General features: G+C 44.2%; 1 protein-coding gene across 3 annotated transcripts in view; it reads right to left on the bottom strand.

The window, feature by feature from the left end:
- Nucleotides 1-8323, bottom strand: part of CD47 (CD47 molecule) — a 60703-nt gene extending 52380 nt beyond the window's left edge. For all 3 annotated transcript variants that reach the window (XM_040225202.1, XM_040225211.1, XM_040225222.1), the window contains exon 1: nucleotides 8134-8323. In XM_040225202.1, the coding sequence (XP_040081136.1) occupies nucleotides 8134-8179 (46 nt within the window). In that variant the 5' untranslated portion in view covers nucleotides 8180-8323. The remainder of the gene's footprint in view (nucleotides 1-8133) is intronic.
- Nucleotides 8324-12255: the final 3932 nt, after the last annotated feature.

The raw sequence follows: 12255 nt of genomic DNA, 5'->3' as shown, positions 1-12255 counted from the left end.
CTCTCCATCTTGACTTCTCTACAGTTCTTGAGCCTGTGGGGAGCCCCTTTTTTGTCTCTTGGCTTCTGTATCTCTGAATTTCCTCCTAGTGCTTTCTCCATCTCATCGCAGCTTGCCTGCTTTACTGAAATCCACTCCTTGACTCATAGTACACATTAGGTTGCTAAGGACTTTCTACCCAGCCCTGACCCCCACCCCTCCCCACTCCAGCATTCTCCCTTACTCCAGGTTTTAACTACCCACACATTTTATTTAACTAGGTTCCCCCTTTCTCCTTAGCTGCAGAGCTTGGGAAACCAGCCATGTGCTATGCGTTTCTACTTGGATATATGACAGTTACTTCAGAGTCAACATGATCAAAAATCTATCTACATTCTGCCTACGTTCATCCTAAATCCTCACCTCCCTAAAGTACTTTTTATTATCTACCAGTCAACCAGATCTAGACCTAAGAATCATGCTAGATTCTGCTCTCTCCTCAGCCAGGCGAGTTCTGGGTAGGCTCAACCTATGTGACTGTTCCTAAAGTCAATGTCTGCTACATGAATTAACTAGACATTCATCATTTCTGCCTTGAACTATTGCTGCAACCCCTAACTAGCTCCCTGCCTTCAGCCTCAAAGTTTCCCCATCCCAGTCATGCATTTTGCAGTTCCCAAAATAACTGTTCCAAATACAAATGTGCACTCCTTTGCCTAACATACTTTAACAGCACCCCTTCCCCCACTTTCAGGCTAAATTCAAGTGCATTAGCATGGAATACAAACCAGGTCCTTCAGGATCCGGTCCATCCTCACCTCCTACACTCTCTTATTTCCCAAGTAAGCTTCAGTCATAATGACCTTCTAGCAATTCCCTGGATATGCAAATGTACTCTCATCTCCAGGCCTTTCCCTATTCACACAAGCTGTTACCCAGCCTAAGGAGGCCCATACCTTTCACTAGAGGTACAGGTAAGAGCAGGTACTTGGCTCAACACTTAGCACTTTCTAGGTGTATAACCTTAGGCAAATTACTTAATTTCTGTATCTCAGTTTCCTCACCTATAAAATGTGACCAGTGATCATGTACACATCATAGAGATTTTGTTGAGATTTAACAAGATAATGAACATGGAGTTCCTATTGCAATGCCTTTCACTTAACACAGCAAATGTTCAATAAATGGCAGCTACAATTCACTAACTTTGGCTCTTCCTGAAGGCACAGCTGAGATGTTCAATCCTGTCCCTGTCGTTGCTACTACTCAACTCTATTCGTCCCTCCTTACTGCTCCTATTCCCCCCATTCAAGCGCTGTCGCTCAGTTCCAAATCTTGTAACTACTGTTTTACTCTACTGATTTCTCCATTAGGATAAAAAGGTAGAAACACAAGGACAATGTATTCATTTGATATCCTATGGATCTAATTCAGGGTCCAGCCAGTAGGGCTCAATACATTCCTCCTGAATATAAAAATTTAAAGTATGAGTCCCATGAAAAGAAAATCTAAATATCATATCAGGGAAGATTCACTCTTCTTCCATATTTCAAGAGATTCCTCCACTGTTTCTTACTTCTATATCCCTGATTATGGTATCAAGAGGCTACATATTTTAATGAAAAATCTAAACCAAGTCAGATGCAGATTGGATGGAACAGTTTCTTTAAAATTACTTGACGTCTCTAAGAATGCTCCTCCCTCCTACCAGGCGGTGTTTAAACTGGATGAGTTGCAATGTCCTAGAAAAGGAAGGGCTTTTCAGGCCATAACAAGTACAGAGGAATAAAGAAAGAATACCCGAAGGCCAATGATTATTCAAGTGAACTCCAGGAAAAGGGGCTGGAAAAGATGATTAGGACTTATTGTAAAAGCTTCCTTGAATGTCATTGTGGGAAGTCTGGAGCTGATAACCTAAGTAATGACAAACCACTCAGACTTAATTACATTAAAAAAAAAATAATAACACAGCAGGGTGAATTAAGGGCAGAAAGAGCTTTGGGAAAGGAGATTCATTAAGAGATGGCTGCAATAATCCAGGAAAATGACAAGTGAAGAGAAGGCCAAAAGTAATAGTGAAAGAACGAAGAAAGCATATGGACGTAAGTCAGATGTGAGAGGTAAAGGAGAAGAAGCAAGAAGAATCACAGTTATTAACTAAAATAGTATGTATAACTAGTTAGATTGTGGATTAACTATAGAGTAAAGGAGAAGAAGGTGAAGGCAATGGCACCCCACTCCAGTACTCTTGCCTGAAGGATCCCATGGACGGAGGAACCTGGTGGGCTACAGTCCATGAGGTCGCTGGGAGTTGGAGACAACTGAGTGACTTCACTTTCACTTTTCACTTTCATGCATTGGAGAAGGAAACGGCAACCCACTCCAGTGTTCTTGCCTGGAGAATCCCAGGAACGGCGGAGCCTGGTGGACTTCTGTCTATGGGGTCGCACAGAGTCGGACACAACTGAAGCAACTTAGTACTAGTACTAGTAAAGGAGAAGGAAATGGCAACCCACTCCAGCATTCTTGCCTGGAGAATCCCATAGACAGAGGAGCCTGGCAGGTTACAGTCCATGGGGTCACAAGAGTCAGACACGACTTAGTGCACTGTCTGTCTCTCAAAGATACTTAAGAGATTCAGCAGTAAATATTCTTTCAATATTCAATAGGCTGAGTATTAAAAGTACCAGTGGTACACTGAAATGGAGATGTCCAGTAGATCCCAGGATATGTCAACATGGATTTAAGAAGAAAGGTCTGAGCTACAGAGACTTGGGAATTACCAAGAATATAGCTGGTAACTGAAATTGTGAGCATAAACAAGATCACTCAGAGAGTCCTTGCAAACAGAGCAGGTACCAGAGAATAAAATGGTGGGGAATATCAATATTTATGGAGCAAACAGTTAAAGAGAAACAAACTAAGGATGTGAGAAAAGAGGTGAAGTAGGTGAGGCAGCAAAGAACACCACTGCAGACACAATGGAAGGGTCTTAACTATGGACAAAAGAGATGTTAAGCAGAATGAGAAAAAAAAAAAAAAAACCTCTAGATTTAAATTTTCATTCTTAGCTTCTTTATCTGCAGCGATGTCAGCAGACAGGGGCTGGAGTCAGACTGCATTTGGGAAGTGAAGGGGAGGGGAGAAAGAAGAGGCAGTGATTCTCTATGAATAAATTTGGCAGAATAAGAAAGCAGGCTTCCTTCGTGGCTCAGCTGGTAAAGAATCTGCCTGCAATGCAGGAGACCAGGGTTGGGAAGATGCCCTGGAGAAGGGAAAGGCTACCCACTCCAGTATTCTGGCCTGGAGAATTCCATGGACTGTTTAGTCAACGGAGTCGCAAAGAGTCGGACAGGAATGAACGACTTTCACTTTCACTTTTGTGGGCCTCCCTGCTGGCTCAGATGGTAAAGAATTTGCCTGCAATGTGGGAGACCCAGGTTCAATCCCTAGATCAGGAAGATCCCCTGGAGAAGGGAATGGCAACCCACTCCAGTATTCTTGCCTGGAGAATCCCATGGACGGAGGAGCCTGGTGGGCTATTGTCCGTGGGGTTGCAGAGTCAGACACAACTGAGTGAGTAACACACACAAGAGAGCAGTGAAAGAAGGCAACAATGGAAAGAGCGTGGAACTGCTCTTGTTTGTTTTTAATATGGAGTCAAACTTGAGCATGTCTTCAAACTAAGATGAAGGAATCAATGAAGAGGGAAAGATCTAAGGCACAAGACTGAAGGATTAAGGTGATTAGGCAGGTCTCCAAGATGGTGGAAGTGAAAGACCTGTAGACAGGGGGGTCTTTCCTTGGAAAGGTGAATAGGAATACTTCTGACACTGGGTGAAAGAGGAGAATGAAATGAATGTTGCCTAAGATATTATAGACAAGTTTAGTAATGGTGGGTGGGAAGTTGAAAGAGTCCACACCACACATCACTATTTTCTGCAGCAGAGTAGGAAGTTAATTATTTGTTCAGGATGGATGATCAGGAATGGGGTAAGAAGCCCCAGCAGTCACTAAGGTAAATGAAGCAAAGCCCATGAGTCAAGATACCTGCTAGAAATGAATCCATTTAATTTCTGCCATCAGGCTCGGGTTCTGGTATGAAGAACTGCAGTCTCAAACTGAATCAGGTTAAAATTAGGGTCAAAGCGAGGATTTAGTCAGATCTCTCCTCAACAGAGACCAAATAAAAGTCAAGTAAAAAGGCAGGTGTTCACAGGTGTTTAGTTCTGACTCAAACTGATCTCCCACTGGGGTTTTAAATGGTCGCTATAAGAACAGAAGTAGTCAACTTAGAGTTATAAGGCCCAGGGCAGTTTAAAGGCAGTAACATCCACAATTATAGCCTTTTCAAGCACTTAAAATATATCAAGTACTACTGAGGTATAAAAACAAAAAATCCCTTCTCTTTATAAACTACACTTTAAGTTATTAAGAGGCACACAGTCTGAAATTTGTCTGTATGCCCAAGAAGGCCTTGCAAAAAGCTTAAAGCATAACATGGGTTCATACTTACTTGAAATAGAATAAGCAATGTTGACAGACCCTGCACTTACCCAATCCCTTGTGTGTGTGTGTGTGTGTGTGTATGTGTGTTAGTCGCTCAGTCGTGTCTGACTTTTTGCAACCCCATGGACTGTAGCCCACCAGGCCCCTCTGTCCATGTAATTCTCCAGGCAAGAATACCGGAGTGGACTGCCCTTCCCTTCTCCAGGGGATCTTCCCAAATCAGCGATTGAACCCAGGTCTCCCACATTGCAGGCAGATTCTTTACCATTTGAGCCATTAAGTTCAAATATGCACTTAATTTAAATCTCAAACCCTGGGATTGACCAGATTCTGATGGCTCAGTGTTAAGTAATCGGCCTGCAATGCAGAAGACACAGGAGATGAGGATTCAATCCCTGGGTCCAGAAGATAGCCTGGAGGAGGAAATAGCAATCCACTCCAGTATTCTTGCCTGAAAAATCCCATGGATGGAGGAGCCTGGTAGACGACAGTCCATAGGGTCGCAAAAAGTAGGACACAAATGAGCAACTGAGCACACACACACCATGGAGATGGAATAAAATATTCAGAGCAGAGTGTAGCTTCTAATTCTTGTTTCAACTCCATGTAACCACAGAGAATGAAAATCCAGATTCTACTGTCTTAGTCTAGGTATACCACAATCAAATTTCCTGAGTGCTCTATACTTTTTTTCACTTTAGTACTACAATATGTTTAGCAAAACTGATCCTACTCTATCATTCTTGTTCTTTTATCATAGAAGAAATATCAGCACTAGTACAGAGAGTGAAATTTGCTTTATCACAGCCCAAGAGTGCATTATATTAGGCTGAGCTACAAGATACAAAAATACAGAAATTTTTATCTTGTATAAAAAGGTATGACAGCAAAATAAGCTAAAAGAGGGGTAAAATGGTTACATGAAAACTATGTCTCTAAAAGAAGATGAATGTATTAAAAAAAAAATGACGCCTATTCTAGCTAGAGTTGATTTAATATTAAGGAATGCAAACTTAGTTTTAATAATGCATTTTGGATTTACAATGTTTATCAATTTTGGGGAAACCACCTATTTCTCTACTTTAGAACCTGGCCTTTCAAATCTTCATTAACAACCTAGTGGCAAACATAAAACATCTGCCAAAATACAGATGACAGCACGAGAAAGTGTCCTAATAGTAGGCATTTAGTGTAATGGTTTAGCACCCTGCCTCTAGACTGCTGGGCGGCCCCAGAAATAAGTACATTTAAAGAGGCGTTTACTTCCTTAAAATGGCAAATTGTGGTTCAAAATAACGTATCTGTTAGGAGAACAGAAAACATTTTTGTTTAAGCCAGCTAAATTACTACTAGACTTAGACAATAAAAATGCTTTAAAATCATGTGTACCCGTGATTCTAAAAACTCACTTTAAATAAAGAAAAATCATTCAATCACTGAAAAGACAGTTCCTATCAGTGTCATTATCTGAGTAACCTTTTATTTACCAGTTAGTGAATATCACTGAAACTGATGATGTACTTTCAAACAACGTATACGTTGGACATGTGGGGGAGGAAGGAGGAAAGGAGAATAGTAATAATTCATTCTGCATCTTGTAAATCAATACAGAAAACTGTATTTTGCTTGTAATTAAAAGGAATGGGCATTTTGGATAACTTTCTTTACTATAAAGATCAACTGAATCTGTAGAGGCTACCAGGAAATAGCCTTTGACCACCAATCATTTATAAATGAAACTGAAAGCAAAATCAAACCTGAGTACAAATAAACGTACAAATCCATGACTTCCTTACTCATTCGAGGATCTAAATTCAGCCTTCCAAATACTTGGGTTTACAACTACTTGTGTTCTGAAACATAACATTTTTTCCTACATGCTCTTTTAAAACTACATATTAAACACACATGCACAAAAATACATTATAGCTTATGACAAACACTAGACCTTCCTGTTTTATATTCAACACTTAACAACTCAAATGTATAATATCTCTGTTTTGGCCTTTTTTTTTTAGGTCATTATTAACTAAGTACAATAAAAGACCATAAATTCTGAATTCTAAGACTCTGTAGGGACTTAAGCATATTCATATTGTATGTAAATGAATGCTAATCACACATGATCATACCTATTACTAAAGTAGGCCTAACCATTTCTATCCTCAAAAGTACCATTCTAGCAGTTCTCTCTAATCTACTTGAAAATAGGACCCTTGTTTTTAAAACAGTGCATGATTCACATTTTTTTATGCTTCAAACTAGCTTTGAGACCACCGGTCTGATTTAGTAATATTTTATCACAAATTCATAACCGGGTTCAGTATAAGGCTTTCCGATCATACAACAGGTTTCTGAAAGCAGTATTATCTGAGCTATGATGGTAACGGGTAACAAGATGTAAGGATGATAACAGAAAACACTACCCTACCTAGTATCAACCCTTTAGATAACAGAGATTGATTATTAAGAGCTCCAACATCCCAGGAGATTTCACAGAGGGGGAAGGAGCTAAGTCGGGACATAAGGGCATTTTGTAAACAGCTTGAAGTCACAAGCCTTCACAAATGGTAGAGGGAGGCTAATAACCCATTTAAAATCTAATTAATTTAGCATACCAGAATTAAATGTAACAACTGCCTGATACTACTACTCTAACTCAATTCTGAATTTTACAAAAAGTTCACAACAGAATGTATAGATGTGAAGTGTTGACAGGCACTATAGAGCCACGAAAATTCCTATTCCTTCCTCAGTTTTTACAGGAGAAGCACACGTTCTAAAAAAACGAAATGGATTCCAAAAGCTTGGGGGGCCAAAACGCCTTTGGCGTTGAAAGACACCAAATCCCACTCTACCGCAAATGTGTTTTGACTAGAGGTTACTATCTTCATACTTGAAACGAAATCTGGATTACTTTTAAAACGGTTCCCCTAAATAACGTAGGAAAACTTGAACGCGCAGTTTAGACTGTATTGAAGTGGCTGATGGTGGTGGGGCGTGGGGGTAGTTTCCACCCAGTAAGCTATATTCCTAGGGTAAAAAAAAAAAAACAACACAGCCAGAGAATCTTCTGATTAAACGCTGGGTTGTAAATGAAACTTAATTGTGTCCTTTACGTCCTCTTAACTCCTATGTTCGTGTGGTAGGGCAAACGGAGGAAACCCCTTCTAGCAGACTTTGCCAAAATGCGTACTTGCATCACAAGAGGCTGGGGCCCTCCTACTCTCCTTCCTTCAACCCCCAAAACGTTTAAAGCACGGGGAGGGACAGGGGTACGAAAGAGGGGTACCCTAACAGCTGCCAAGCCCTCGCCTCCGATCGCGCCCCTTCTCTCCAGAGCTAATTTTTGCGCGAGGTGCACGGTTGGAGTCTTCCTCGGTGGTGGCAAACAGGGGAAGATGTGCCCCGCTCTCACCCAGGGGGAAGAGGAAGAGGAAGGAAAGGAAGAAAGGAAGGGGGTGCCGATTACCCGCTGGGCCCTCCCGCGTCTGCACCCGGGGCCTGGCACCCGCGCAAGGGCCCACTCGTCCCGCGCCCCGGCCACCCTCTCCAGGGAGCCGCCGGGCCAGCCGGGGCGCAGCCCACACACCCGCGGGGGCGCCGAGACACAAGCTGTAGAACCAAGAGCTAGTGGCCACTCACCGCAGCGCACCGAGGCCAGCAGCAGAACCACGACCAGGGGCCACATCTCCGCGCCCGCCGCTGGGTCGCCGCAGCCGCCGCAGGCGTCTAGAGCAGGCGCCGCAGCAGACACAGAGAGGACCCGCCGCCACCTCCTGTCACAGGCAGGACCCGCTGCCCAGGCTGCCTGGCCGCGCGCGTGCGCGCGCTCCCGCCGCTCCCCCCACCCCAACGCCCGCTCGGGCCGCGCACGCGCACTCGGCCTCCCCTCCGCCCCGCCTCGGTGGCTGTTGACGCCGCGCCCTCCAGACTCGCAGCTTCTCGTTCCCGCTCCCGCCTGCTCCCTGGCGGTGGCGCGCGCGGGGCCTCCCGGTCACGCCCCGCGGCCCCCGGCCGCCTCCTCTCCCGTCAATGTCCACACACTGGCCCCGCTACGCGCTGAAGGCTGAGTGTGTGTCCTCCCGCACCCCGGGGACCTCGCTGCACCTGTCCCTGTCTGCTGTTCCCTTTTACCTCCCTGGGGACCCCCTATCTTATCTCCACTGGTCCTCTCCTGCGTTCACGCCCAGCCTCACGCTTCAGGAACCCCCTCCCCAGGCGCTGCTCCGAGGCGCTCCCTCGGAGCCCACTTCCCTCTGGACCCCACAATGGCTCGCCTCTCCGTTCATCCAACGTCCTCCCGCGCGATGGGACCTCCGCGGCTCCACACTTCTCACCCCTCTCCATTTCCCCCAGAGCTCCGCCGCCTGCAGTGGGAGCGCACACCGCGTGGGGGCATCTCAACGCTTCCCCCGCCGGCAGCGAGCCCGGAGGGACCACGCCTAGGACAGGTCGCAGGCGGTCGCGTGTCCGCTGGGAACTTCCACTCGCTGCTCGTGGGCTGCCGGGCCCTCCGGGGTTCCCCGCGTCCCGTCTGCTTTGGTTTTCCCGGCCGCTCTCAGATCCTCCGTTCTTTTTCTCGCCTAGTTCTGTTGTGTTTTCAACCTTTGAAAGGGATTACTCAAATTCCATTCGTGGTGGTGAACACTTTGTTGTTGTTCAGTTTCTAAGTCCTGAGGCTGAAACCCTAGCAACCATCAAGGGTGGTCGCCACGGTTAGCAAAAGTATCCACGATGCCCCTTCCTGCAAAGTCATTGGGCCTGGTTAGTTCCCTCGCAGTGGCCCCTCTTCTATGCTGTTTGAGTTTACCTTGCTTAAAAAATGGGTTCAAAGTATGTCTCCAAGCCACAGTGTGGACAAGTTCTTTGATTAGCTCTCTGAATCACACAGACCACATCATTTATACAGAAGCAAATTCCCTTTTAGAACTCCCTTTAACATTTACCCTAAATGATGAAAATGCTTGCTGAAAAGTCATGCTTCGTGACTGCTGTATTGGCATGCATACTGTCAACTTAAAAATTACATGCAATCTAAATGTTGAGCATTAGGTTTTATTCAGCAGAAATTTTTAGAAGGTAAGCCAGGGAGGGAACCTCTCAAATAACCCTGAGAGAACTGCTCCAAAAAGGTGAGGGGGGAGGAGCCAGGTTACATAGAAGCTTTGCAACAAAGGGCAGGTAATCTGAACATGAGGTTATTGTTAATTAAAGAAAGCCAGATATCCCAAGTTAAGGAATTTAGTACTTTTCTATGTATGGAAGGGACTTCCCTGGTGGTTCAGAGGTAAACAGTTTTCCTACCAGTGCAGGAAACTGGGGTGCAATCTGTGGTTTTAATCAGTGGGTGTGGAAGATCCCCTGGAGAAGGAAATGGCAACTGGTTCCCAGTATTCTTGCCTGGGAAATTCCATGGACAGAAGAACCTGCTGGGCTGCAGTGGGGTTAGGTAGCAAAGAGTCAGACACAACTTAGTGACTAAACCGTAACAACTGTGTATGGGAAGATGCAAGAGTCTGGGCTCACTGAAATCATTCCTTTTATAGGCATCTCAGCTATCTGGCCAGCATCGTGTGTTTCACTCTTGAGCTTCCTTTCCCCAGGGCTCATAATAGAGTTTGGCTATTATGCTGGCTGCTAGATAGCAGGTATTCTTCTACCTGAGTTCCCTTAGGGCTCACCTGCTCACACTGGATGGGTGCAATCGCTGATGATTGTGACATCCTTACGTACCAACATGGTAGGAAGTATTCCATTTCTCAATATCCACTGCTCCCTTGGTTGTTTTTCACTCATCTGGTGGAAAACAAAAAATCTTCCCACCACCATATTCCAGTCCTCCAAATCCTCTACCCATGGTGCCTCTTTCATTGCACCCCCATAGTAATAAAATCCAGGAAATAAAATTACCACTCTCTGACCTTCTGTAGCATTATATTATATATACTGCATAACTTTCCCTTTGATTGTTTGTGTGTGTGTGTGGGTGTAAATCTCTTCCCCACAGCATTATCCATTTTTTACAATCAGAGAGGGTATATTAAGTATTCCCTTCTCCAAGACTTCCTGTTGAACTAGGCAAACAGAAGGGGTTTTAATAAACGTGTAGATGTGACTTGAGGCAAGCATTGCTCCAGTGAAATTGGATTGTTTTTTAATGATTAAAAAAGAATGAAAGAAAGAAAAAACAATTGCCTGGCAGATATCTTACTAAAACAATGGTTAATAATTATGATGGTAATGATTTGAATGACAGCTTTGACACCCTGAGGCTACCAAAGGGACTGATGGATTCTCCTCCAACTGCTGCTTCTGTGGATACAAAAGAATCATCCATCAGACTTTGAGCATTCGGGACATTGTGTATCACAGAGCAGCTGGTTGGCTAAATAAGGCTGTCAGCTGTCCCTGAGATCCACCAACCCCCCTAAAGCTGAAGAATGACGGGAGGACTGTCCCTAACCTTCAGAGGTGGAGATCAGTGATGCTCTGTTTTATTGTGGGAACTGCTGACATCATGTGCTTAAGGTAGTTTGTGAAGAAAATGGAATAGCTTAAGTCAGGTGAATGAGAGGCCACCTGGGTGACCACCTCTGCAATGGGACTCTGACCAGGATATGTTTTGATGCTGGGGCATGAGGAGGCCTGTTCCGGGAGAGACGATCCAAAGCAACCTACCTAGGTTTGATGATTTTCTCTTTGAGATAACCTTGGGCTCCTTTCTCAAGCATCTAAGCACCTCATTTTTGTGGTTTCCCTTTTAACATTTGCAAGCATTTTGCAGGGGGGGGGGTGGATTTTGAGCTCATCTTATCTTTACATTAGGAGTTTTCTTGGATAGAAAGCAAAAGAATAATGCATAGAATGTTTTGAACAGAGGTAATACACATTAGGTATATTACCTAAATCTTCACAACAACCTTGGAACGGGTTTTATGATCTTCATTTCAGTGACAAAGAAGCAAAGGGAAAGAGGGATAATGAGCACGTTGTCTATGATCCTTTGTGTCTAACTCATTTGCCCTCTTTTTCCTACTTTTTCTTTTCACTCTGTAACATCAAAGATGTTATATTTTCCTCTTTGTAGATAAATAAACTCACAAGCCCAAACAATTGCTACCCTTTCCCATCATCATTACCCTTACAGATAAGGAAGGTGAACTTTGCTCAGGGAGGGGATGGTGGTTCGTCTGACTCCAAGGCCGGCGAAAATGTTCACAAGCTTCCCTTCTCAAGTCATGGTCAGCTCCCCTTTCTTTCACTTTCTCTCTTAACAGTACATCTACTTTTATCTTCCTCCCCAAACTATCTACATCCTACCACATGGCCCATATTGTTAGGATATTATCTATAAATTTGTATTGATACAGTTGTGTCCTTACCACAATTTTTCATTCAACTAGGACTTTTTTTGTTCCCATGTTGGTGTGCCATGCATGATCCTTGATACTCTGGAGAGTTAGCTCAGAACTGTACCTGCCTAACTGTGCAAGGCCTACACTTTGTGGAGGGCTAGATACACCTTTTGATGTAAGTGAACCTACATCAAATGAGCCCACAGTAGACCAAAGCCCAGGATCCCCCCACTGTAAGTTCAGGGCCCCTTCTCTGTATTTTCTGTTGTTTGGTTCCTATCAGTTACTTTGTTATATTAAAAAATACCTGCTTGTGTTGCTTTCTTCCTGTTCAATAGTAACTCCTTCCTAAGCCCAGTGAGGGGAGAGGCCACATGAGTCTTGTTCTCTGCTAGCCCCACTGCCTGGC

Source organism: Oryx dammah, unplaced genomic scaffold, assembly GCF_014754425.2.
Source record: "Oryx dammah isolate SB20612 unplaced genomic scaffold, SCBI_Odam_1.1 HiC_scaffold_2, whole genome shotgun sequence".
Taxonomy (NCBI): domain Eukaryota; kingdom Metazoa; phylum Chordata; class Mammalia; order Artiodactyla; family Bovidae; genus Oryx; species Oryx dammah.
Note: the sequence above shows the minus strand (reverse complement) of the source record. Positions and strands in the feature narration are given on the sequence as shown.